This window comes from Pecten maximus, chromosome 14 (genome assembly GCF_902652985.1).
Source record: "Pecten maximus chromosome 14, xPecMax1.1, whole genome shotgun sequence".
Classification (NCBI taxonomy): domain Eukaryota; kingdom Metazoa; phylum Mollusca; class Bivalvia; order Pectinida; family Pectinidae; genus Pecten; species Pecten maximus.
In genome coordinates this window covers 20,288,685-20,315,655 of record NC_047028.1, presented here as the reverse complement: position 1 = coordinate 20,315,655, position 26,971 = coordinate 20,288,685, and the positions used below count along the sequence as shown (strand labels likewise).

General features: G+C 37.6%; 3 protein-coding genes across 6 annotated transcripts; 2 read left to right on the top strand and 1 right to left on the bottom strand.

Annotated features, from left to right (window-relative positions):
* The first annotated feature begins 6,484 nt into the window (after positions 1-6,484).
* LOC117341704 (ankyrin homolog) lies at positions 6,485-14,114 on the top strand. 2 transcript variants are annotated; one of them, XM_033903565.1, is made up of 4 exons: positions 6,485-6,599; positions 7,127-7,746; positions 9,099-9,408; positions 13,646-14,114. In XM_033903565.1, the coding sequence occupies exons 2-4, from the start codon at positions 7,195-7,197 to the stop codon at positions 14,095-14,097; spliced, it is 1,314 nt and encodes a 437-aa protein (XP_033759456.1). In that variant the 5' UTR covers positions 6,485-6,599; positions 7,127-7,194; the 3' UTR covers positions 14,098-14,114. The 2 variants fall into 2 exon arrangements, with proteins under 2 accessions (XP_033759456.1, XP_033759457.1); XM_033903566.1 differs by lacking the exon at positions 6,485-6,599 and adding an exon at positions 6,617-6,873.
* Positions 14,115-15,703: 1,589 nt separating this feature from the next.
* On the bottom strand, positions 15,704-20,247 carry LOC117341703 (putative ankyrin repeat protein RF_0381). Of its 2 annotated transcripts, none has more exons than XM_033903563.1 (4): positions 20,118-20,247; positions 18,682-19,272; positions 17,165-17,474; positions 15,704-16,320 (listed from the first exon to the last, which is right to left on the bottom strand). In XM_033903563.1, exons 2-4 carry the CDS (start codon positions 19,240-19,242, stop codon positions 15,863-15,865), a joined length of 1,329 nt encoding a protein of 442 aa, XP_033759454.1. In that variant the 5' UTR covers positions 19,243-19,272; positions 20,118-20,247; the 3' UTR covers positions 15,704-15,862. The 2 variants fall into 2 exon arrangements, with proteins under 2 accessions (XP_033759454.1, XP_033759455.1); XM_033903564.1 differs by lacking the exon at positions 20,118-20,247 and adding an exon at positions 19,590-19,689.
* LOC117341700 (serine/threonine-protein phosphatase 6 regulatory ankyrin repeat subunit B-like) lies at positions 19,846-26,494 on the top strand. 2 transcript variants are annotated; one of them, XM_033903557.1, is made up of 4 exons: positions 19,846-19,986; positions 21,903-22,588; positions 23,711-24,011; positions 24,279-26,494. In XM_033903557.1, the coding sequence occupies exons 2-4, from the start codon at positions 21,989-21,991 to the stop codon at positions 24,716-24,718; spliced, it is 1,341 nt and encodes a 446-aa protein (XP_033759448.1). In that variant the 5' UTR covers positions 19,846-19,986; positions 21,903-21,988; the 3' UTR covers positions 24,719-26,494. The 2 variants fall into 2 exon arrangements, with proteins under 2 accessions (XP_033759448.1, XP_033759449.1); XM_033903558.1 differs by lacking the exon at positions 19,846-19,986 and adding an exon at positions 20,258-20,549.
* The last annotated feature ends 477 nt before the right edge of the window (positions 26,495-26,971 follow it).

Here is a 26,971-nt window from a genome sequence, read left to right as displayed (position 1 = left end):
ATTCTTATTATCGGAAAAACGATTACTGTTTGTTTGGCATCTTTTAAGCTGTAACTTGTACAAAACAACATTTATTATTGAGCTTATAACTGTGGTATATACATTTTATATATGCAAAGGCCCTGGTTTGTAGATATGAAATAAACAGCGAAGTTAATAGTCAAATGTACTTGAATTCGTTGCATAAAATTGATACTGTTAAATGACAAATGCCCATTAGTGTGTATCTTTGTCAATTTAAATGTCTAATAATTCAACGATCATACACACATATTGCTTTATGAAGTGACTTAATTAGTTTCATATGGCACATTTAAAAGACTTGCATTATAACGGTACACTGCACATGAATAGTATCAAAACGACGTCTAGCTTTCAATGGTAACAAGGAAGTGATATTTAAAATGCTTATATTTTTCATGGTCTGCCACACGATAACACTGTCTCACAACGATAGTATGTAGATCAATATTAGATATCCCAGGGTTGTTTAATGACAGTGATAAATAAAAAGAAACCTAAATATTCCAAATATTGCATTTCGTGTAGCAGAATGTTCTTGTCGGTTTCCTGTCCCCCATTAGAGGCACATGTGCAAATCACCAATTTCTTTTTATTAAGATTTTCGTTGAAAAAAATGAGATCCAGGTTTATAAAGACTTCTCAGTTCTAAACCTCGTGTTTTTTAATTGAAGAATCCCCCACTCAGTGTGAGATGCCCCATCTCACATCAAAGTGATGTTTTTTTTTATTTATTTATTCTTTTTGTTGAAAAAATCAGTTTTTTAAACCAGCAGACATATCGGAATATACGTAGCGAAAGGTTAAACGTTTAGATCTAGCGTATATCTACTTGTCGTATCTGAAAAAAAAAGATGTGATGGACAGATTAACCGCAATAATTATAAAACACTGACATTATGTTAGTTTATGGTAATCTTTAACGCCATAATGAATATGTCACATCGCAAATCCCATGTTTTGAGTTTAATACACATGGAACTCACTCATATCAAATAAAAATATTTAATAATATAAACTTAGTATACTGAATACATTAAGATTGATGTCAACAGCTGAAAATAAATAACCGACTGTTGCAGTTATTGACATGGTGATAGCATGAAAACATAAAGGCATCACCTGTTTTGTTGATATATTAAGAAGGGAACAGATGACCGACCACGTTACAAAAGGTATAAATAGAAGTTAAAGTAGGAGCACAACTGTCTCACACAAGTCTTTCATGGTGTTGATCAACAAGTATGCTCACCAACCAGGAAGTTACCGTTGGTCATGATCAATATCTCATGACGAGGGTGTATGTATAATCGCTATAGAATGAACGTCGGCGTTTTAATATTGAATTTTATTTTCAATTAATATATATTTTCCTTTCAGTGGTTAATCCACTAGCGTATATCACTTCAAATGTGCTCAAACTGGTGTGCCCTTATCAATTTAAATATCATGCTGTTTAATCAATTAGATTCACACAAAAGAATTTATCGATTTACACGTCAGAGAAACATGGCGTCCTCATGTTAAACTAAGCCAAATAATTGTTACACATGTTTATGTTATGAGTATTATGATTAATGTTATCAGGTTAATTCATATCGATATGCTCAGACAAACGACTTTTTGCTGTGCACCTGCCTGGATGGCAAAACATAAAACAAGCCAAGCTTGACGTCGCCAAACCGACAAGGAGCAAAGCTTGTTTCCGGTAACACGCACGTAACGATTGTAGTCATGGTAACTTTGTCCTGGAAGTAAAAAGTAGAGTTACTGCAATTATCTTTAAACACAACACAATACTTCTATACTTTCCCAAAACATATCTGTAGTTGGTATTTTTTACTGAGGATTTGCTATTAAAAAAAAGGAATTCTCCCCTATTTAATTAGGGGATAGTATGTTGTTTTGAGTGGCTATACTGGCGATTAGAACATGAAATTTGGTTTGAACTCGAGACCGATAGGTCGAGAGTTTTAACCAAATTTCATGTTCTAATCGCCAGTATAGCCACGAAAAACAACGTACTATCCCCATTCTAACACGTTTACTATCGCATATATTTAGATACATTGTTTTACATCGCTACAAGTAAGCTGTTCAGTACTATGTGACCTCCGTTAGTTACGTGTCATACTGTGGCGGATTGACCAATCAGAGAGAAGCTTTCAAAGTCGGTCAATTGGCCACGCCCATACTGGCGAGAGTTCGATCTGTATGTTGACGAAGCGGTGTATTTGGATTGTTGTGAAAGTCCTGTTACAGAAGATTTAACGACATATTTGGATTTATGCAGTATGCATAACGACATGGGCGTTTTGACAAAGTCAGAGTTGATGTGTTTCTATAGGCTCAATCGTTATGTGAAAGTTATGTGCACTTGTTCCATTTCATTTCGGATTTTACTTGACCTTAGATGCTTACACACGGACGAAATGAACATTTCAATCAATAAATGACGGTAAGAATGAAGTTAACGATTTTTGTTACATTTATTAAGTTATTTCATTCTATTCGATTTCTTCACTTTCGATTCCAATATCACGGGTCATCAATCATAAATGGTGCAGAGTGTTGAATTTCGCTACGAGTCGAACTTGACGCCATATTGTTTTGATTAGAAACGGGGCGTGGCTTAACACGATATGTCATGGTTCTATCGCAGATTAGAAGTCGGTCCGCAACCAATCAAAACACGCGTTGCAAACGAATCGTGTTAGAATAAATAATACACTTCTATTACGAAGTTGGTTTGCTTTGCTTTACTATGAAGTGCATAAGTGTAGTGCTCAGGCGTTGAATGGAGAGGTATTATAGGTGGATTAAAGGTCCAACACATCCGAAGAGACATCCAAGAGGAGGGGCCATGGGCGAAGTGTACAACGCCTTATAGGAATTGTGACCGGGACGGGGGTAGGACGGTGAGGAGAAGTTTTCACGAATCCTCCTCGAGAACGGTCTAGTTCAGTTCTTCACTTCGTTGTATCAGTTTCTTTAACTTAAGAGTTGTTTGTCTCAATCCTAGAGTGAAACAATGCACCAGTAAAAATGATGATACATCCGTCGATTGTAAGAGAAAACAAGTTGTCTGTCAAATGTGACAGCTACATATCCATTTTATTAGGGAGAGATAAAACACATATTACTGTAGTACATGCGATTGGTTCCAAAGTACTTGTGGATCGAAATGCATTTAAAATAGTTCACATCAGATATTGCTATTAAACTGGTTTTCTGATTGTTACCGTTCAGGAAGTAATTTTGATTTCTAATTAAAATGAAATGTCACAAGACGTTTAAAAACAACACATCTTTAAAAATTATTTACTCGATTTTTCTAGTACAAACAATAAGCTATTTTTTAATTAGATTGTTATTTTACAAGATCTTTGATTGTTCTATAGATATGCCTTTACTAAAGTAATCCCGATATAATCATTTTATACTCTTAAAAATTCTCTGGTGTTATCTGAATTCCAGACAGAAATCATCTATGATAAAATAACGTTATACTATCTGGACAAGTCTTAGGATTGATAATAACTGATATCACAAACAAATGTGGAACCTAAAAAGGTGCATTTTGTCAGTCTTAGTTCAAACATTATTGGTTTACGGTTGTTCACTCAGATAATTGAGGAAATCGAGCACTAAAACATAACAAAAACGAATTGTGGTAGTGAAAACCCCGTGTGTTTTGAAATCTATGTTTGTAAATCGAATTCTATGTCGCAAAAATACTTAATTACCGACAGTATAATCACCATAAAGCACAAAGAATTCTTAAAACAAGATTATCTATTATATACACCTAACATGCTAAATTATTCTTTCAGTTTGTCTCCTATTTTCTTATGATACAAACTCATAATTTTGAACAATACAAATTGCCATGGCTTGTGTAATTCAAAACTACGGCAAAGCAATAAGAACGGATGAAATGCATTATTTAATCATCCTTTATGAATTATGAAATAAGACGTGTTTGATGTCTGTTGGTATACCTAGCCGTGTTGAGAATGTGACTTAACCCGGATTTGACCTAGATTTGTATGCCTCAAAGACGTTTGCGATAACGGAACACCTGGTCTTATTTTGCTTAAGGGTTTCCAAGCAGATATGCATTGTTTTATTGTATGCCCTCGTTTTGTCGAATCTGAGTTAGAATTTCCAGTATTCTCTGTTGCCTTTTACAGATGTTAATCATTTTCATAATTTAATAATTTCTCAGCGACTTCCTTAAAATTTATGACACAAGAACAAAGTATATACTAAAGTAAAAGTACGAAGGACACAAGACCAAGTGTTTTGGGAGGTAAACCGTATCTGTTCCATAAACGATATTTTTCGCCAAACTAGTCAAATTCAAGTGATAAATCACCTTCTCAGTATGGTGCATGACAACGGAATCGGGAATATCAACGAGTATTGAACACGTCTAATTTCAATTTACACAAGGAAATCTAATTCATTTTGGTCACGGCATTATTTTCTCTTAGGAAAACATTCCTATAAACATATTGGCATGTATCCATTGCCAAGTAGTGATATGAACGCGACAAGATATTTATCAATATCATCAGCATCATCAATATTACTCCCATCCGTTACTTGATTAATATAATTTCACTTATAAGTCTTGTCGTAACTATTCTGCGTATTCTTGGCTATCCTCGCCGAATGGCACCTACTCTCACACATTGCACGCGCAAAACAACCACGTCACCTTAAGAAAATCCGCAACATCAGGGAAAATAATTTCTCTCTATTATGTTCCGCCCAAACAACGAACATTTCCAAATTTGGTTTGGTTTGTTTAACATCCTATCAACAGTTAAGTTCATTTAAGGACGGCCTCTCGTGCGTGCCACATGCATGCGTGTGGTGAGTGCGTACGTGTGTTTTTGGGTGGCTGTGGTATGTTTGTGTTAAGGCTCCTTGTGATAGGCCGGAACTTTGGCCGATTTAGGAAATTTCCCAATGATATCACGATGTTAGCATAAACTTCCCAGGCCCTCATTGTAAATTTATTTACTCCAATTAAAGATAAGAATAATCATTATGTTAAAGAAATATATAAGAAAAAATAATGGCTCAGTCTTTTAATAGCAATGGCATAACTTACATTTATAGCTTACAAAGCACTACAAAGAGTAATGACTTACCAGGAAGTAAACTTGGACCATTATAACACCATACAATATGTTCGAAATCATTGGACATTACACTTCAGCCTAAATAAACGGTAAGGGACTGTATTTATTATAAATTAAAAATGAATTCGTATCCACAAATAAAAACTAACTGACAGAGTATTTAAAATATTATCTATTAATCATCGTTTCACATATGCTTTCAAACTCACATGGACCAAAGTTTGGGAAATAAAAGTTTTGCTTTTGAATTTTTTCTTCAAAAAGGAAAAATTTGGTCCAATATGTGGACACTAGTGTACTTCCTTATGTGTTTTACTAAATATGATCAATGCTCTCGTAGAGTCAGAAATAATATCGGTAGTATCCCATGTTTCGTGGACATTGATTCATCCTATTATCGGGGTTACCATGACACAAACAGTAGATATATAAGGACTATTAAGTAGTTGACTAATAAAGTCCATCATATGATAGGTATGTGGGATCAGGAAATTCTACCCAAGGGTGTATACTTTGGGGTCATATATTGGTGTTTGAATATTCCGAAATATGTTTTACGTTGTTACTTCAAGATCACAAAAGTTATCTACCCTTCTAACTGGAATACCAGCACCTTATCATATTGCTTTAACAGTATCAAGTTCTTTGTCTCTCCGCCAGTATTTTATTCATTTCTATGATTGTTGCTCCCTACAACAGTTTGTCGGTCGTCGGTCAGTTCTTACCGTCCATCTGTAACTTCTTGTTTTCGATCCGTCCACATATCAGTAAACAATTCAGTATGCAGTACATTATTCTCGTGTAGTAAGTTGATCCATAGCCTTCCGATTTATTTTCAGCATAGCCGTATAATATTCTTTTGGCCCGGATATGACGCGACAAATGGCGTAGGTGGTCAGGATGAAGTATGTGATTGGTCAATGTAGCGGTAAATGCAAAATGCAGATATGCAGTTAAAAACGGAACAAAGTTAAGGTTGAATGCTGAATGAGTGGATGCATGTTTTTTCAAATGGCACATTAATACAATTATATTCCAGATTCAAATGCAGCCATATTATCACCAACACTGATTCAAACTGATATAATTTTGTTATCCGTGCTGAAACGCTTTAGTTCTCTAATTTATTTCACCAGCAGTTTTACATTACAACCACCAGCATTAAAACTATGTTGTTTATCTTTTTTAAAGACATTTCTTGTTTAAATTTCCAAAAAACGTAACAGAAGCACACTTACCATGTGATATAATTGTTTATTATTAGAGGACACTTAGGACAGTGCCAGTATGTAAATATTACAGAACACAGCTAGAATGTAGGCAGTTATCATTGCTGTGTTTCCTGTGGGGTAAATACGGTATATCTTGTGTGTATGCATTCCTTATTACACATCATCTTTGTTGCTCACTGCAGGACTACAAATGGCAAGTATAAACAACTAAGTTGTAGTAGTTAAAGTGGACATTACATTGTTATAAATGTATATAACACTGTATACATATCTTATCATACTGATAAAGTCTTACAATGTTATGCATGCAGTTCTTAATTTCAACCATGATTCTGTTTACATCACGCTCGCACGTCCTATTTATAGATGCATCTACTTGCAGATAATGTATTCATCTATGCAAGTGATGTTAGGTATACAGTAGGGTCAATAGCATTAGGCAGGAACTACGCAGTTTGTCTTTGGAGGTAAAAACAATAATATTCGGGGTTAACGTCATACTTGACCACTGGGTCTAGTAACAAGATATATTTTTGGACATAAAGAGATAGAAATTTGTGGTATCAAGTGTTTATTTACATTCCCAAAATGTATTGTTGCTCGCCTCTGTCATTTGACAGAACCCACACTTATGTAAGATATTAAATTTCTTAGAATATTTCGGCACTGACTATGTGTGTGTTGTCCTTTTACAGAACAACTATTCGTTATATTTTTCAGGTAAATTGAATGGTATTGATTCGAAGGTATAATGACCCGTTGACGTTGTGACCCGGAGCTTTTCCATAATGTCAGATGACACCTGTGATGTCGCCTTAAGACTTTATCATGCTGTGGAGCAGGATGATCGGGGCGAACTGACACAACTGCTCATAAAAGGAGCAGACATTCACTATAAATACTTCGGCGAAAAATCCTTATTGCACATTTGCTGTGAAAAAGATCGTCTAGAATGCGCCAAACTGTTGATGGAATATGGCGCCAATGTCCAGGCACAGGACGAGTGGAACATGACGCCCCTGATGTACTGTATGGTTCGGCAGTTAAATGACATCGCTCAGGAACTGTTGTCACGCGATCCGTACGCAGTACACTCGCAGGACAGATTCGGCAAAGCTTCAATTCACTGCGCCGTGGAATCTGGATCACCAGAACTCTTGAATTTGCTGTTTTCTTTTGGCGCCGTAGCAGACCAAACCGACTGGTTTGGTATGACACCTCTGATGTCACTCTGTTCCCGCGCCGGAATCAGTAACAATGTGACGCTATGTGAGATGCTGTTAGGCGCGGGAGCGGACGTAAATTTAAAGGATCTTAGAAGCAGACGAACCGCTTTGCAGGTGAGGCTACAGAAAATCACACAGATTTCATTGACAAAAACGTATTATAGGTTTGCGCTAAATGTCATGTAATATTAATCAGAATTAATTGTCGTGATTATAACAACATGTATTCCTCTGAAATGAGTTTATGTTATTATTTGATTCTGACAAATCTCTAAATGATCATATTTGCACTGTATTCTCTATATCTTTTTTTGACAATGTTTCTTAAAGACTGGCGCCTAGTAGAATGGGATCAGATTTGACATCGTTTCATATTAAATTAAACGTAAAAACAAACCATCTTTCCCGGTTCATTATACTGGCATCGGAATGACAAGTCATGTTTTCTTTACATGTCTCTTCATGGACCAGAACGCATAACCTTATTGACATTGGCGAACTTCATAATGATTCATTATAAAGCAGGACATAGGAAGGATAAATTGAATATAAATAAAGAGATAAAGATACCAAACCTAGTCGCCTCTTGCAACTCGTGCAATCAATGTATAACGAGTAAAATTCACATGCCCTACATGTTAGGACGAATGTTTTTTTCGAGAATCATAAAGATGTAGTTATATTATCTAACAAAATTCAGGAGATAAAGCATAATCTTAGCAAAACTACACTTCTTTAACACATTCTGTGTGATCTATCACACTCCTAGTCTGATATTGTGGGGGGATCGAAATACTCTTAATAAGAACAACGATGACTTGTATGTAAGGATTCTTTGATGCTCATTGTTTTGCGCAACTATACAAAAACACACCAGTGATAAGTAAAATAAAACCCTTAATTGTAAATCACCAACAGATCACGTATAGCCGCTTAATGAATATAAAACTGCATCATACAGCCGTTTCGTCTTTTTAAGACTCGCAAGGGATATTAGGGACGTCATACAGTTGCTTAGTCTATCTATGGCTCATCAGTGATGTTAGGGACATCATACAGCTCTGGTCCTTCTAGGACTCGCCAGTGATGTTAGGGACATCATACAGCTCTGGTCCTTCTAGGACTCGTCACTGATGTTAGGGATATCATACAGCTCTGGTCCTTCTAGGACTCGCCAGTGATGTTAGGGACATCATACAGCTCTGGTCCTTCTAGGACTCCTCAGTGTTGTTAGGGACATCATACAGCTCTGGTCCTTCTAGGACTCGCCAGTGATGTTAGCGGGCGAGATCAAAAGCGTCAACATAAAGAATACAGATCTAGGAGTTGGGGCACAATTATGGAATCAATACACTAAATGTAGGTCATGTTTTTATTCTCAAATACATTGCTTTTGCTAATATGGGTAACGGTTAATTATGTTTAGTTGGATATTCATAATCATGATCAACTCTTACAATTCACAGTATGCTGCCCTTAACAAGATCCCAGCTCTTGTCGAAGTGTTACTACAAGCTGGGGCGGACCCGAACACACAGGACACCGCGTGCAGGACCCCTCTCACTAACCTTATATTCAAATCATTCAGCCTGCAGAACGCCAGCTGTGACGTAGATGATGACATCATGACCATCGTCATCATGCTTACACAGTCTGGAGCTGATCTTAACTTGAACCATCGCGAGAATACAAATCCAGTTTGTATGGCGGCTTTCTACAAAGTGGAGGCTCTTGTGCGGTTCTTCATGGACTGTGGAGCAGATCCGAATACTAGATGTACGTATAGCCGACTAAGTCCAGGGTTATCTCTGATAAAGAGTAATTAATTAGTACTATCATTATCATTTCTTCTAGCTCTTTCCACATCTTCTCTGTTAGATTAAACAAGAGGTCCATGGGCCTTATCGGTCACCTGAGTTTTGATACATTTCGCCCCTGTGATCTTGAATGAAGATCAAGGCCATGCATTTTAACAAACTTTGTAGCCCCAGCAAGCTACAGACCCAATATCAGGTCTCTTGATTATCAAGAAGAAGTCGTTTAAAGATTTAGCATATTTGACCCCTGTGACCTTGAATGAACGTCAAGGTCATCCATTTTGAAAAAAAACTTGGTTGCCCTTCATCCCAGCATACTTCAGACCTAATATTGGGTCCCTGGGCCTTTTGGTTATCAAGAAGAAGTCCTTTAAATATTTTAGCATATTTGACCCCTGTGACCTAGAATGAAGGTCAAGGTCATCCATTTGAACAAACTTGGTAGCCTTCATCCCAGCGTGCTACATACCTAATATTGGGTCCCTGGGCCTTTTGGTTATCAAGAAGAAGTCCTCTAAAGATTTTAGCATATTTGACCCCTGTGACCTAGAATGAACGTCAAGGTCATCCATTGGAACAAACTTGGTAGCCCTTTGGCCCAGCATGCTACAGGCCCAATATAAAGTCCCTGAGCCTCTTGGTTATTGAAAAGAAGTCGTTTGAAGATTATAGCCTAATAAAGGTTAAGGTCATTCATTTGAACTTGGTAGCCCTCTATCCCCGCATGCTACAGACCTAGTATTGGGTCTCTGGGACTTTTGGTTATCAAGAAGAAGTCGTTTAACGATTTTATGATATTTGGCACCTGTGACCTTGAATGAAGTTCAAGGTCATCAATTTGAACAAACTTGGTAGCCCTTCATCACAGCATGCTTCAGACCTAAAATTGGGTCTCTGGGCCTCTTGGTTATCAAGAAGAAGTTGTTTAAAGATTTTATCATATTTGACCCTTGTGACCTTGAATGAAAGTCAAGGTCATTCATTTGAACAAACTTGGTAGCCCTTTATCCCAGTATGCTACCGACCCAATATCAGATCTCTGGGCCTGTTGGTAATTGAAAAGAAGTTGAAAATGTAAATTGTTTACGACGGACGACGCACGACGCACGACGCAATAGGTTAACTGAGGCTTTGTCTCAGGTGACCTAAAATGCTGATGACATTATACATTAGCTACAAATTTTATCAAGTTTTTTGACAACCTGATATGTTCTTTTTGAAATAAGTATTCGTTTATCATATATTATATATCATATACCAGTACAACTAAATACAAGAGGCCCATGGGGCCTGTATCGCTCACCTGGTTGGATTTGACCAAATGTCAAAATAATGTTCATGTTCAATTCCTTTTGTTTGTTAACCTCAAACAATGCTATTTATGGTTATAGCGTGGGGATCCCAACTGCTTTAAAGAAATAATGAAGTCCAGACTCTCTGAGTTTACAACATGCATTTATAACTTTATGACTAGTAGTGATTTAAAGGAATTACCTCTATTTCCCATATGGGGCCCCGCCCCTTTTGCCCCTCGGGGGTCAGAGTCACCATTTATGCAAAATCTGTTCCCCTTCCCCCAAGAATGTTTCTTACCAAATTGGGTTCAAATCCATTCATAACTTTATGACTAGTAGCGATTTTAAGGAATTACCTCTATTTCCCCATTAGGCCCCGCCCCTTTGGCCCCTTGGGGGTCAGAGTCACCATTTATGCAAAATATGCTCCCCTTCCCCAAAAGATGTTTCTTATTAAATTGGGTTCAAATCCATTCAGAACTTTATGACTAGTAGCGATTTAAAGGAATTACCTCTATTTCCCATATGGGGCCCCGCCTCTTCGGCCCCTCGGGGGTCAGAGTCACCATTTATGCAAAATCTGTTCCCCTTCACATAAGAATGTTTCTGACCAATTTGGGTATAAATCCATTCATAACTTTATGACTAGTAGCGATTTGAAGGAATTACCTCTATTTCCCCATTAGGCCCTGCCCCTTTGGCCCCTTGGGGGTTAGAGTCACCATTTATGCAAAATCTGTTCCCCTTTCCTAAAGGATGTTTCTGACCAAATTGGGTTCAAATCCATTCATAACTTTATGACTAGTAGCGATTTGAAGGAATTACCTCTATTTCCCCATTAGGCCCCGCCCCTTTGGCCCCTTGGGGTCAGAGTCACCATTTATGCAAAATCTGTTCCCCTTTCCCAAAGGATGTTTCTTACTAAATTGAAAAAAACCATTCATAACTTTATGACTAGTAGCGATTTAAAGGAATTACCTCTATTTCCCATATGGGGCCCCGCCCCTTTGGCCCCTTGGGGGTCAGAGTCACCATTTATGCAAAATCTGTTCCCCTTTCCCAAAGGATGTTTCTTACTAAATTGCTTTAAAAACCATTCATAACTTTATGACTAGTAGCGATTTAAAGGAATTACCTCTATTTCCCATATGGGGCCCCGCCCCTTTGGCCCCTTGGGGTCAGAGTCACCATTTATGCAAAATCTGTTCCCCTTCCCCCAATGATGTTTTTGACCAAATTCGATTCAAATCTTTTCATAATTTTATGACAAGTAGCGATTTAAAGATATTACCTCTGTTTCCCCATTAGGCCCCGCCCCTTTGGTCCTTTGGGGGTCAGAGTAACCATTTATGCAAAATCTGTTCCCCTTCACATAAGAATGTTTCTGACCAAATTGGGTTCAATCCCATTCATACCTTTATGACTAGTAGCGATTTGAAGGAATTACCTCTATTTCCCCATTAGGCCCCGCCCCTTTGGCCCCTTAGGGGTCAGAGTCACCATTTATGCAAAATCTGTTCCCCTTCCCCAAAGGATGTTTCTTACTAAATTGGGTTCACATCCATTCATAACTTTATGACTAGTAGCGATTTAAAGGAATTACCTCTATTTCCCATATGGGGCCCCGCCCCTTTGGCCCCTTGGGTGTCAAAGTCACCATTTATGCAAAATCTGTTCCCCTTCCCCAAAGAATGCTTCTGACTAAATTGGGTTCAAATCCATTCATAACTTTATGACAAGTAGCAATTTGAAGGAATTACCTCTATTTCCCCATTAGGCCCCGCCCCTTTGGCCCCTTGGGGGTCAGAGTCACCATTTATGCAAAATCTATTCCCCATCCCCAAAGGATGTTTCTGACCAAATTGGGTTCAAATCCATTCATAACTTTATGACTAGTAGCGATTTAAAGGAATTGCCTCAATTTCCCCTATTGGGCCCCACCCCTCAGGCCCCTTGGGGGTCAGAGTCACCATTTATGCAAAATCTGTTTCCCTTTCCTAAAGGATGTTTCTGACCAAATTGGGTTCAAATCCATTCATAACTTTATGACTAGTAGCGATTTGAAGGAATTACCTCTATTTCCCCTAATGGGCCCCGCCCCTTTGGCCCCTTGGGGGTCAGAATAACCATTTATGCAAAATCTATTCCCCTTCCCCAAAGGATGTTTCTGACCAAATTGGGTTCAAATCCATTCATAACTTTATGACTAGTAGCGATTTGAAGGAATCACCTCTATTTCCCCATTAGGCCCCGCCCCTTTGGCCCCTTGGGGGTCAGAGTCACCATTTATGCAAAATCTGTTCCCCTTCCCGAAAGGATGTTTCTGACCAAATTGGGTTCAAATCCATTCATAACTTTATGACAAGTAGCGATTTAAAGGAATTACCTCTATTTCCCCATTAGGCCCCGCCCCTTTGGCCCCTCGGGGGTCAGAGTAACCATTTATGCAAAATCTGTTCCCCTTCCCCAAAGGATGTTTCTGACCAAATTGGGTTCAAATCCATTCATAACTTTATGACTAGTAGCGATTTAAAGGAATTGCCTCAATTTCCCCTATTGGGCCCCGCCCCTCAGGCCCCTTGGTGGTCAGAGCCACCATTTATGCAAAATCTGATCCTCTTCTGCCAAGGATGTTTCTGACCAAATTTGGTCAAAATCCAATAAGAACTTTTTGACTAGTAGCGATTTGAAGCAAATGTTGACGGACGGACGACGGACGACGGACGACGGACGCTGCACCATGGCATAAGCTCACCGGACCTTCGGTCCAGGTGAGCTAATAAATCCAAATGTATGCTGTGGTTATTAGGTGTTTTGTTCGTTAATAGTTTTACAAATACTGAATAGCCTATATATTCCCTGTCGTTTTATTCGTATTAGATGTAATATGTTGTGTTTCAGTTCCGATGGGAGTGACATCACTGTTGGTGGCTGTAAAGAAGAAGTCTGCAGGATGTGTTCGCGCCTTACTTCAATGGAATGCTCGAACGGACTTTCGTGGAAGAGTATATCGGACAGCGGACATCCAGTACTGGGTTGACCCCATGGAATTGGCTGTGGACCTTGGGTGTTGGGACATTGTACTTCTACTTTACTCGGCCGGGTACAATATCAGTAGACTGCCATACCTTCATGAGGGCGTCATGGACGCAGAACTTCCGGAATCTCTTCTGGGTAACACTGAGATGATGAGTTGGCTTTTGTTTCTGGCGAGCAGTCCTAAACCTCTCTTTCATCTAACGATATTGGCAGTATGGCGTATTCTAGACAATAATTTCAGAGAGAAAATTTTTGATCTTCCACTGCCAAAGACAATCAAGCAGCTGATGAGTCCCGAATTCGTCATTGAATAAACTATAATTGAATCACGTATTATTGTACCTAATTGTTAAAAGACAATAGTGACAATCTCAGAACTGAAGAACCTTTTTTTTTACAGTAAGACAGCTGTTCCTTTTAATGATAATGTATTTGCGAGGAAGGGTATTTTTGTTTAGCGAATTGATGTCTGTACAATGGTTTAAAATTCAATCGCTGACAATGCTGAGAGCACAATTTCGCGTTACATAGCCTACATTTTGTACTGTAAATCAAGTTTAAAATAAGTTGGTAAAGAACAGCTTTCGAAAGTGGAAAAAAAATGTAAATAAAGTGGTACGTCAAAATTAATGCATCTGATATAAGTCGGGGATATATTTGATCTTTGTATATGCTTGTGATCTCTATAGAGTATTGAAAATACAATACCGACAAGCAGGGAGGTTTTATTTTAGAAAAGGGTTACGAGATCAACCTGTTTATTATTTGATGATAGGGCGTATTGATTGAACAAACTTATTGGATTGTCTAGTGTTTTATCACAGGTAGGTTATGAAGAATATGTCGATGTCCTCGATCTAGTCAGATCATATTGAAGGTATATCCAACAACATGTTGATTGTAGGAGGCGACTAAAAGTGGGATACTTACTGAAACGGGCTTGTTTGGTCTTCTGTGTAAGATACATGTCACTTACCAAATTCGCTTCAATATAAATTAGCTTTCATATATTTTTCTCTCTTACCTGTCTACTCTTTATTTGCCTTGCTTCCCTTTGCTTGCAAGTCTCCTTGACATTTCACAATTTCAGAATTTCTTCTATTGCAACCACATTTTATCCAAATCCAATGTGGACATATTTTGGTCTTCGCAATTTTCAAAATCGTTCGATAAAACATCCCAACCTTATATAAAACACATTGGAATATACTTCCCTGAGCTCTCTTTTTAATCCTTCCCAGAGCAGTCTTTAAAACACCACACAACCGATAGAAATTCAACGTAAACATATTTCTCATAAATAACAAATCGTTCTATGAACAATCAATCTGTTTTTGAAAAAAGTACAAATGAACATATTTTCCTATCCACAGTTCGCAAAATCGTTCTAAAATAACACACCGACCAAATTCAGTATAGACACAGAACAGATCATTTTAGTAAGATCATAATTCTGATTAACCGACTTTACAAACTCAGCCAATGCCATGTTCTGCCTGTATTATAATTAATTATTTTTGGTACGTATCATCAATGTCCTTTCTTCAAATATATGTATACATTTTTGACGTGTATTCCTTGACAGTTTCATAGATACTTTATCTTTAGTTTCGATTGATAGGTTATGAATCTTGTTGGCGGTTTAAAGTTCATGTTTGCGGGATCTTCGGCACAACCCTATTGTGTATCAACATTAGCAATATCTTCTCGATCAAAGCATAAATCAATCGATAAGGACTTGTGTATGATGTCATATGAATTGTTTGTAAATAAATTGTGTTCTCTAATCATAACCAAGTCAATCAATGTGGTTTTTATAATCTCTGATACGACGACTTATGTGACGTCATAAAAGATGATATCACCAAATGGAACATGTATAAACAACGGGTGAGTTCGATATATGAGCAGGTCGTTGTAGACAATTTGATGCATTTTCAATTTATTAAACAGTGGTTTAGATACTTACAATATGTATAAAAAGCTAACATCGATGACCTGCTATACGATATTTATATTTGTATTATAGTAATGACAAGCATACAGATAAAATGGCCTTATAAACACATAACAAAACGGTCAACCCAGGACAAACTCTGGAGACGTGAGCTGTTTAATCCTTGTCGGAAGCGGAAGCTGATAGATGTTTTCCTGTATGTTATTTTTCAAACTGTCCCACATACACAAAGTTGTCGAATGAAACAGAGTCCTAGGGTTTCGGGCTAAGTACTGCAGGTACGTGAACATGTCTTTATCACGTGATAGAGACTCGGGAATATCCGAGTCAGGTACCCCTTCCCGGAGGTATTGAAGTCTGCTTATGTTATATCCGGCGGAGTACAACAGGAGGACAATGTCCCAGCACCCTTGATCCACAGCAAGTCCCATGGCGTCCACCCAGTACTGGTCGTGCACATGAGCTGTTTTAAATACACGTCCCCGGATGTTCGAGCGAGCTCTCCAGTTAAGGAGAGCGCGAACACATGCAGCGTCTTTTTTCTTCACAGCCGATAGTAATGGCGTCACGCCCATTGGAACTGGAACATGAAAAAAAGTAGACTTAGATGATTTTACACACATGGTATAACCACCTTTCAATGCACACTTAGAGTTTGATATATTTGAGCGAAATACTAATTAAACCTAATTATGTAGCTGTATCATCCATTTAGAGCTCGTCGGTGATGCTACGGCCCTGAAGTGTTGTTACCTAGGAGACGCTTCAATATTGGTCGCGTGCACATGTTTAATGCTGTATAGGATACATTTTCAAATTGGTCTTTTACGTTAATAACATGAACGGGAAACAAATTACGGCCAGCGCTGTACTTGATAAATCGGAGAAAAACACAAATAGATGTATATTATTGGAATTGGATGTGACATTATTAAAACCGTTATTGGTATTTAATCCCACTTTGATTAACTTTGAAGCTATGTGTGTTGAAGTCTAGAATTTCACACCAGAATATCAACGTTCAATACATTCCACAACAATCACCAATCTTTTTTTTATATCTTCAACTCATTAGAATTTAGCCGTTCTTACTTTTTTGTAACAATCTGACGAGTTTCAATATATTTCTTTAACTCAATAATAATTTTGAAAACCTAAATACATGATTTTTTAAAATTATACATGGCAATCTGGCGAGCTTACTTTGATTGATATTAGTTTGAACTATATTCTACTCAACGTGTAGCAGATTCAAAGTTGTTACATAAATAAACAACGAAGTCTTGAAAACAAGTACTGTAGACTTAATCAATTCGCCTCAAAACCATAGTGACATCAGATTGGTAACATTGCCATTGTCAGTTAATAAAATCCCAAATATCAAATAATAAAGCGATATGATGTTGTCTCCATGATATACGTACATACGACATTTGGATCGGCCCCACAGTCGAGGAAGAACCTTAAAAGGGGCTCCACTTTAAACGTCACGGCCATGTATAAAGGGTTAGAGCTCTCCCGAGTGTTAAGGTTAAGGTTGGCTCCGGCCTGGGTCAGGATGATCACTATAGTCATCAAATCATCACTCACATCGCAGCTGGAATTCTTTAGACGATAGAACTGGAATATGACACTGGTCAGTGGAGTAAGGCTAGCGTTGTCCGTAGTGTTAGGGTCAGCTCCAGCGGCTACCAAACACTGGACAAGGTCAGTGTTTTTCTGCACCGCTGCAAACTGTGGAAAGTGTATATATATAAAAATCACCTCTATGAAATGTAGTTAATATCATGCCGACATCAACAACGAATGAATGTTTATACATAACGTTTCGATGACTAAAACGGTATGTACACTCTCGCCAATTACAATACTATAACGTTAGATCGACATTGATCTTCGAATTTCGATGACAACTCGTGCACGTTTTACATCTTTGTGTACATATTCTACCCTGGTTATATGACTGATGTAGGTGATAGTGTTTATACCGCACTAGTTATCAAATCGTCACGTATAAACATCCATTAGTTGTGTAACAAAAACCCTTACCTAAAGGTAGGGGAAGCTTTTTCATCGCCATTGCAGGGACTCGGTGCATATATTGTGATGTCATGCATTATAAGATAAGTGATAATATAATATGTAAATAAATAGATAGCAGGCAAATACATAAATAACATAAATATTGGCTGAATCCTATAAATAAGAAGAAAGATAGAAAGAAAAAATACAGTAAATTACCATCTGAGAACATTGAACCGGATTCGATTTGACAGAAATGTCCGTGATCAGAGACTAGTAGTTGAATAATTTAAATCTGAAATCGTTGTTTTGAACTTAATCAACAATATAAAAGATACATTTGGATTTTGATGTCCGTGTCGCATTAGTGTACAGTAAACAATTGATATAAAGTGTATGTTCACCGATATTGGTTCTTATCTCATTACTGTGCCCTGGTTTCTAGTTTAGAGTTTTCCCCCTTTACAGAAGTCTTTACTTTCTTCAGTTAGCGGGCCATTGGAAGCTTGAAAGAAAAAATTCGGAGAATAATTTTTTTCAGTTTACTTGTCATGCCCTAAGCCTGCATATCCTACAGAGCCCCTGGTTTACATTTGTGTATTTTTGTACATAAAATGTGTGTGCAATCTGTTATCACTGACGTCATATTTCATGAGTGCAGTAAGGTTATATCACGTATTTTTCATAGATGTATGGTTTGAATATAACTGTTTTAAATACTGTAGCATGCTTAACATTCTAGAAAATGTGCTGAATTATGACTCCAGACTTTAGGACTAGACTTTAAACTGATAAGGTAAGTTTATTCCCATTGATGACAGCTTTTAACCTAGCATAGAAGACAAGATAGTAAAATGAGGAGTAGGGGGATAAAGTAGGAGATGGGATTTTCAGAAAAGAAAACAACATTTGAATATACCTGTAATGCAGTGCGCTTGCTCCGGACATCCTTCAACTCTAAGTCTGCGCCTGCGTCTAGAAGCACGCGACAAAGCTCAGTGGTATGTCTTATTCCAGTGCCTGCGCAAAGAGTCATAAGCGGCGTGATTCCGTACCAGTCTGTCTGATTGACATCAGCACCATGTGACAACACAAGATTCAAGAGTTCAACTGACCCAGATTCCACGGCACAGTGAATGACAGACTTCCCAAACCTGTCCTGTGAGTGGACAGCGTGTGCATCACGTGACAACAGTTCTTTAGCGATGTCACAAAAATGTCTCACCATACAGTACATTAGCGGCGTCATATTCCACTCATCGGACGACCGAATATTTGCTCCGAATTCCATCAAAAGTTTGGCGCATTCCAGACGATCTTTTTCACAACAAATGTGAAGAAGTGATTTATCATCGAAAAATTTGTAATGAATGTCTGCGCCTTTAACGAGAAGCAGTCTCAATGTCTTCATATTGTTTTCCTCTACAGCATGGTACAACCGAAGTGCCATGCGGGACTCCTCTTCATCGTAGACCGACATCTTGTACGAAAGATTCACGTCAGGTCATACCTGGAACAAAAGCCATTTGTTTACAACTTTTGATAAAGATCATATTACTTCCCAAGAATACGTCTTAATTAAACCTACAACTTATTTGAAGTAGTTTTCATCAAACTTTCTTTTATTTTGTTTACTACACATGTATAACAATATGATATCATAACTATGAATATGATTTGTAAACAAACTGTTACGCTCCATTGGTGCATTAATTGTATATTACCATCATCAATGCAGTAATACTATGTTTCTCGGTTCTTGACCATCTGTAATCAATTAAGGTTTAACACCTCTCCATATACTTTCTGATCAATATGGTGTTTTACCTTGTCACATATAATCCATGGACCAAGCTCTGGTGTATTCAGCGCTAAGTAATGCACTCACATTTAAATACCATACTTCCGAATCAGCACGTGATAACGTGACCAAGATGATATAGAAGCATATACATGTATGATTCCAGATTACGAATATTTTAGATAGCTGTCTTGGGTTGGGGTCCTAGTATATGCGCATGCAACTGCACATTAATGCATGTTATATGATGGTTACAAAATTGTCGCCACGCGATTCACACGAGGTGTAAATAAATAATATATATTTTTCTCTGGGAACTTCTGGCACAGTCCATAAACTGACACGTGCAGGCCAGCGTGTGAGAAGGTACAACAACACCAGGCTGTCGACAGATGTGTGCTGTGCCTAAAACTTTTGCTCCAGGTAGGCCTATACTCGCGCACATGTACATATATACACTTTCTGTAACAAAATATAAACAACATATTATCGATATCTAAGTATGCATTGTTAGTCTTATATATATAAAGAATAACATATTTACTTCTACGTACTTAATCTGTGAGATGCGCCATTATCTGCTTAATATTCCCGGAGGAGGTAAAGGCCGAGGAGTTCCGATAATCTCTTGGCATCCTAGACACATCACGTGACCAAGAAACCGTAGTTCCTCTGTTAACAAACATATATCTATGGAATCAACGCTCTGTTGATTTATCAAAAAGACAAAGTAGTTTTAATAAATTGATTGACCGGTACCAGTACATGTAACTACTCGGTAGTCACACCCAGTACCTCAAGATCACTTCACAGAGTCAGACGTGGGTGTCCAGATGGCGTTAGTCCTTTCATAATATTGTACCACTGCCTAGCTGTGTGTCGATGTGTATACATGTGTAAGTCTATTTATATAGAGAGGTACGATATACACGTGTAAATACGTAGTAAGCTGTCGCTGTATCTCGATTGCTCTGCTAGCTAGTCACGTAAGTATAGCTATCTTCCTTTCTATGTATTTCCATATCGCCTCCATCAGTTTACAAATTCCTTGGTTCTTTTTTGTAAGGAGCTTTCTTTATTTTCATATATATATATTTTGTTTTGGCCATCGCCTTGCAGATCTCTGGTTTGTTCTCGTATGTAGAGCCCTTTCATTATGGATATCTTACAAATACCTTGATCTCGTGTTTAGGGTGCTTCCTTCTATAACGTTTCCGCCCCTTTCCGAACCCTTGATCATGCTTTGTCAATGTACTTGACCAGACCAAATAAGGTATATCATTCCATCCTTTCCAAAAGATTGATATTTCAATTCCAATAAAAGGTCATCTTACTGTGTTCTTTTTCAGTTTAATTGTCATCATAGCAGAAGGATAAATGTTAGAAAATTCATCACTTTTAATCGTGTAATAAGAATTTTAAACCGAAATGCCAGTGTCTTTTTTTTAAATAATTTCATGTCAGTGCCAGTGTCTGTTTTAAATAATTTCATGTCTGTGTACTACATGTCTTACCATACTATAAATCTTATACATTACATGCATATTATTACTTGTGATGGTACTTATATTACTAAACTTTTGTTATCATTATTATCAATTGTGTAATTGAACCTTTGGTTAATTACAGCAATATTTCCCACCATGCTTGTACCCGCTTCCACTCACCTTGATAAATGCAACTCTTATATGCATCGTTTGCCTGGTCTGAATGATATAATACTTTTAATTACTACAAATAGTAGGAGCATACTATCTCATTCGTACGACTTTTTATCTTATTCGTAATACTTTATATCTTGTTCGTAAAACTTATCTATATTTTTAAGTTAAAAAATTGTCATGATTAAGCTTTTGTTGTTCAAGGAGATAACGTGCTCATAAAAAAACAGTTGAATTAGATAAGTTTGTCAAGTCAACTCGAAATTCATTAGTCAAAGTGTATTTAAACGTCAGAATATTTCCATCGAGTAACATGGATATCCTGTTAAGTTATTATTTTTTGCTCATTCCTACATGAATTTGACTGATGCATTCAATATAATCTGAAAGCTGTTCCCTTCTTGTATAAAATTTATTAAACTCTTAACAAAGCCGGGATATTCTACTCGGTTTCTCTATTTCATGGAAAATTCTTCTTATTTTTTTTAAAATATGGATACCATTTTATGGAGGAAAATGACTTCGACTCCCAATACCTATTGTTACTTTACTTCTTCATTGCCATGTCCTTTCTGTATATATACCAATGGGATTTTTTTTTTTTTTTTTTTGCATCAAATTTCATCTTGCAGATATTATTGTTGTGTATTGATGATATTATACTTTTCTCTTCTTCAGAATCGTGTTATTAATGTGTGACATTACGGGTAGATATATGGTCTCGGGAGTATTGTACATGAGGAGATATATTTGATAGCAAATATATGGCAAAGGAGAAGTCGGTGAGGCGTCGGCGGAGACCACGTGACAATGAAGACTACTCCGCCGACATGTACAATGCTATAACGGAGGACGACCCAGACAGACTCGCGCGTCTTCTTGATGAGGGTGCCGACGTGGATCATATGTTCTTTCACGGTATGATTTTCGTCAGCTCCAAGCCTGTGCTTACAATATGCTGTGAGAAAGGACGGGAAGCCTGTGCCAAAGTATTAATAGATCACGGTGCCGAGGTGAAGCGACCAGATAAGTGGGGTCTCACTCCACTCATGTACTGCATGACTCTCCAATACATTGATATCGCACAACTCTTGCTTCAACGTGACCCAAGTGTCGTGAAATGCCAGGACCACAAGGGTAGAACTGCACTGCATTTCGCAATTGAAACCGGAAATGTTGAACTCGTTAAAATATTGATAGCTTCCGATGCGGATGTGAATGCACAGGAAAGATTCGGCATGACACCTTTGATGATGGTCTGCTCATCTGATTTTCAAAATGAGGCAATATTACTGGACTTTCTGTTGAAGGCGTCAGCAGATGTTAATAAAATGTCATTTCGAGGAAAAAGGACAGCTTTGCAGGTAATGTGAAATGTAGCAAGTTCACTACGATAGAAAAGTATGATCCCGACATTCTGAAATGGGACCTCTTAAATCCGATAAATAGTCTAATGAATTTGTCCAGCTTTGTCCACGGGCCGCGGTGGCCGAGTGGTTAAGGCGTCCCGACACTTTATCACTAGCCCTCCACCTCTGGGTTGCGAGTTCGAAACCTACATGGGGCAGTTGCCAGGTACTGACCGTAGGCCGTTGGTTTTTCTCCGGGTACTCCGGCTTTCCTCCACCTCCAAAACCTAGCACGTCCTTAAATGCCCCTGGCTGTTAACAGGGCGTTATACAAAAATAAACCAAACCAGCTTTGTTGTCACCGTGTTTTATGTTGCGTATATCTTGCCAATGCGATTTGACAATGTGGTATTCTTTATTCTCTTGTGTTGACGTTGAGGTATCTATACGACGTGATGTATTTTGCCATTGTATATGGACGTCGTGCTGTGTTTTGTCATTGTATATTGGCGACGTGATGCATTTTGTCATTGAATACTGGCGACGTGGTGTATTTTGTCATTATTTATGCCGACGTGATGTATTTTGTCTTTGTGCATTGGCGACGTGATGTATTTTGTCATTGTGTATTGACGACGTGATGTATTTTGTCTTTGTGTATTGACGAAGTGGTGTATTTTGTCTTTGTGTATTGACGACGTGATGTATTTTGTCTTTGTGTATTGACGACGTGATGTATTTTATTGTTGAATATTAACCGTGCGCGGATTTTTTTCATTGATAAATATAATTATGATGTAAAATCTAAATATAATTATTTAATTCTTAATTGTTATCAATAACATTGCTTAAATATTGTAATGAAGTTTTTTTTGAAAATGCATATGAGAGTTGATTGTTTCTAAATTCATTATATCACTGATAAGAAAGTTGTTTGATAATTATCTATAAATTAATTGGAGAGGGGCTTCTACGACTCCTATGTAGGTTAACAATTTTACATTGTGTAGTATGGTTCATTTTTGACTCTACTGTATCTAACTCTAAAGTATTTAAATGCATTGATATATTTTGTACAATCCCATATAGTATGTAAAATGTAATATAATAACAGTGGTTGGTTCATATACTTTCTAGTTTGCTGCGGCAGCTAAGCGTTCCGTCCTCGTCGAATGTCTTCTGAACGCGCGATCTGACCCTAACACCGTGGATGTCTATGGACGAACACCACTGACAAACTTGATATGGGAACACGCACGAGGGAAAGAACAAGTCGACTCAGAAACAATGTCTATCATACAGATCCTTTTATTGGCCGGAGCGGACTTGAATCTTGATCTTACTGACAACTGTAACCCGGTATTCGTGGCATCACAATGCGCATGTCCGTTCCTTGTGCAATACTTCCTGGAAAAGGGATGTCATCCGGGAAAAACATGTAAGTATTTGGTAATGCAATTTAAGTGAATAGATAGGTTTAATATTTGTGTTTTCAGTGAGAATATTTTGCCTGTGTAATTCTAACGCTAGCTAGATAATGTTAAAAACAATGTCAATAAGTCCATGGTATTTTGCCTATTATCTGCATATAAACAAGTATTACATGACATATTATCGTTACTATTTAAGACACAGAAAGTGTATCCATTGTGTTTAAGGTCGTGTTAAAAATCGCCTGATAATTCCTTGTTGTACTTTATTGCAGCCATGCTTATGGCGGTATCAAAGGGAGATCACTCGTCGGTGATGGCGCTGCTGAACTGGGGGTTTGACGTAAACATGGAGGGAACATTGGGGCCGTCTAAATATCTGACTAATCCAATGATACTTGCAATAGAACTAGGGCACTGGTCCATTGCATACATGCTTGTCACTGCGGGCTTCAATATGTACAAACTCAACATTTTCAGGGGAGACAACCATATTCCGACGTCCTTGTTGAACAGTGTAAATGTCCTACATCATCTCAAAGAACTTGCGAGTGTGCCAAAGACCCTATTCCATATGTCTACGCTTACGATTTGGAGAACACTCAGGAGTAACATCGATGTGAAAATCTCGCAATTGCCACTGCCTCTACGGCTACAGAAGCTGATATGTACACAGATATTCCTTCTCTACACAGAGTCACTTTACACCTTTTGAACCCGGTTTCAAGTTCTGAATTTGATTAATTCCAGTAAAATACCTCTGACAATGTACCAGGAAAATAAGACCGATGCGTCATCGAAGGCAACCATCATTCAAAGCATGGTATTGAACACGTCTGACTCTGATTGTTATATACACAGTCGTACGCACAAGCCACACCTTTTTACAATTTTTACAAGATTACACAGTATGTTTCTTATTTAAAGATTATAGAAGGTAATGGCGTGTCTATCATTGTGATATTTTACAATATTCTTCGCTTTGTAGATGCGGTAGGGCGCCAGAATTGTACATACTGCCCCTATTACATGGTTGTATGAGGCGACTAAATTTGAGATTTTTTCGTTTCTCTTCTTTCCTAACAACTTTCTTTTTCCTAATATCTCCCTTGACAATGCCTCACTTTTGGCCTTTAGTTGAACGTTCGCCACTGTGAGGAAGGCTTTTGGTTCTGTCCACATATTCTTTTAAAATGGTAATTGATACTCCTGCTTAGCTCTCAGCATTTTGGTAGTGTGACGACTGATTTACTCGCTGTCAAAAGTTCTGTACTTAACACGAACATGCCGCAGCCTCCCAAAACACATACCCCCTCACCACACGCATGCATGTCGCACGCACAGGAAGCTGTTCTTAAATTACCTGTTGATAGGACGTTTAACAATAATCTCCAAACCGAACTTTTTTTATGACACATTTTGTTAGAAAAGTTGTGGTATATGCATACATTCCTTACTTAAGGTCTATCTCGGGTGACAGTGTCAATATACCATTTTAAACGAACTGAATCAATTGTTTAGCAAAGGCGCTAAGATGAAATAAGCGATTTCGTGTTTTATATGGTTATTACAAATGTGGCGAACTTAATTTGATCTATTCATAAGAGTGATTTAGTAATCAATATATCTTGATATATTCTTTTATTTTGTTGTCTGTTTATTTTGTTGTCTGTCGCTGCTAAGTCCACTTTACAGTACATACTGTACTTTCTTTCTCCTTTAGTTCCGTTTCATTTTGTCTATTATTTGTAACAGATATTGCAGCATATTCATTGTAGTATGTTTTCTATTAATCATGTGTATATATCTGGTTTTGATAGTTCGACTGTTAAGCTTCTCAATATTCTCATTAACGCAGCATGATGGAACAGATTTCCTTATGTTTGCTCTGTTATTTTCTGCTTTAGTATTAAAATATTGTTTTTCCTGCTTTTCTTCAACCCAATTGTCCGATACGTTTAGTTAAACCACATTTCAGAAAAGAGCTGTACTAATTACAAGGATTATTTTTTATTTATTTTATTTTTAATTTTGTATGAATATTTCCGAAAATGCTTTTATTTCAATGCATTTGACTTATCACATGTTTCTCTCAGACGCAAAATGTTTGACCAAGGTTTTAGGTTCGTTCTTTGAGTAGGGCTTGGAAAGTTATATGTCAATATTATTTCCCTGCAAATCTGAACCAGAGCATAGTAGCAATTTAATTGCATATTTAGTTGTTTAGTTAGGTAAGAAAAATCGACCCATGAGCGTATAGCTTATCATTTGAGGATGAAAAACCGGTATTTCTCAAACTAGGTGTAGGTTACCATTGGTCTATATTTGTACCGATTCTGAAACTGATCCAGAAAATCTTTATGGCCGACAGGTGGCCATTTTCGATTTTGACTGTTGAATATTGTTATATCTTGTTTTTGAGGTTCATCTCCGCCTCCTAGCAATCTCTCGTCATGATGATTAATGGATTAAATATGTGTCTGTACTGTTATTTAAGTATTTTCATGCGGTGTTTCTATGTAGAAGTTGGTGACTACCTCACTGAACAACAAACGGGAGGTTCCTCCCATGCCATCCAGATCAATTTTGATGAAGTGCCTAGGCAAATAACAGCCACAACAGCACAGACCGGTCCGTTTTTCGGCTTTCCGAGAAATTCAAACCGACACGGAACAGGGAGCGTCGAACCACACGCATGGGTTCTCCACCTAAGGCCACGTGGACGGCGCTCGTTTCATAGACGGCTGGTCGTAACCCGAACCAGCCAAAAAGGGATACCTAGACTTGTATCTACTGATACTCTTAGTATTCAATATATAATGACACCAGATTAGTAGTTGAAAATGCCATTTTAATAAGATCACAATCGTAAATAATTTTCATATGTAATAGTATATTCAATAAATAAGAAGAAATTAACAATGGAAACATTTATCATTTGATATAAGATAATAAACCAAACAAATAA

Coding starts and splice junctions, on each gene's coding strand:
- LOC117341704 (XM_033903565.1), top strand. CDS start 7,195: ATGTCAGATGACACCTGTGATGTCGCCTTAAGACTTTATCATGCTGTG. Junction 7,747..9,098: donor GCAGACGAACCGCTTTGCAG/GTGAGGCTACAG, acceptor TACAATTCACAG/TATGCTGCCCTTAACAAGAT. Junction 9,409..13,645: donor AGCAGATCCGAATACTAGAT/GTACGTATAGCC, acceptor GTTGTGTTTCAG/TTCCGATGGGAGTGACATCA.
- LOC117341703 (XM_033903563.1), bottom strand. CDS start 19,242: ATGTCGGTCTACGATGAAGAGGAGTCCCGCATGGCACTTCGGTTGTAC. Junction 17,475..18,681: donor GCAAGCGCACTGCATTACAG/GTATATTCAAAT, acceptor CACTTTCCACAG/TTTGCAGCGGTGCAGAAAAA. Junction 16,321..17,164: donor GGCCGATCCAAATGTCGTAT/GTACGTATATCA, acceptor TTCATGTTCCAG/TTCCAATGGGCGTGACGCCA.
- LOC117341700 (XM_033903557.1), top strand. CDS start 21,989: ATGGCAAAGGAGAAGTCGGTGAGGCGTCGGCGGAGACCACGTGACAAT. Junction 22,589..23,710: donor GAAAAAGGACAGCTTTGCAG/GTAATGTGAAAT, acceptor TATACTTTCTAG/TTTGCTGCGGCAGCTAAGCG. Junction 24,012..24,278: donor ATGTCATCCGGGAAAAACAT/GTAAGTATTTGG, acceptor ACTTTATTGCAG/CCATGCTTATGGCGGTATCA.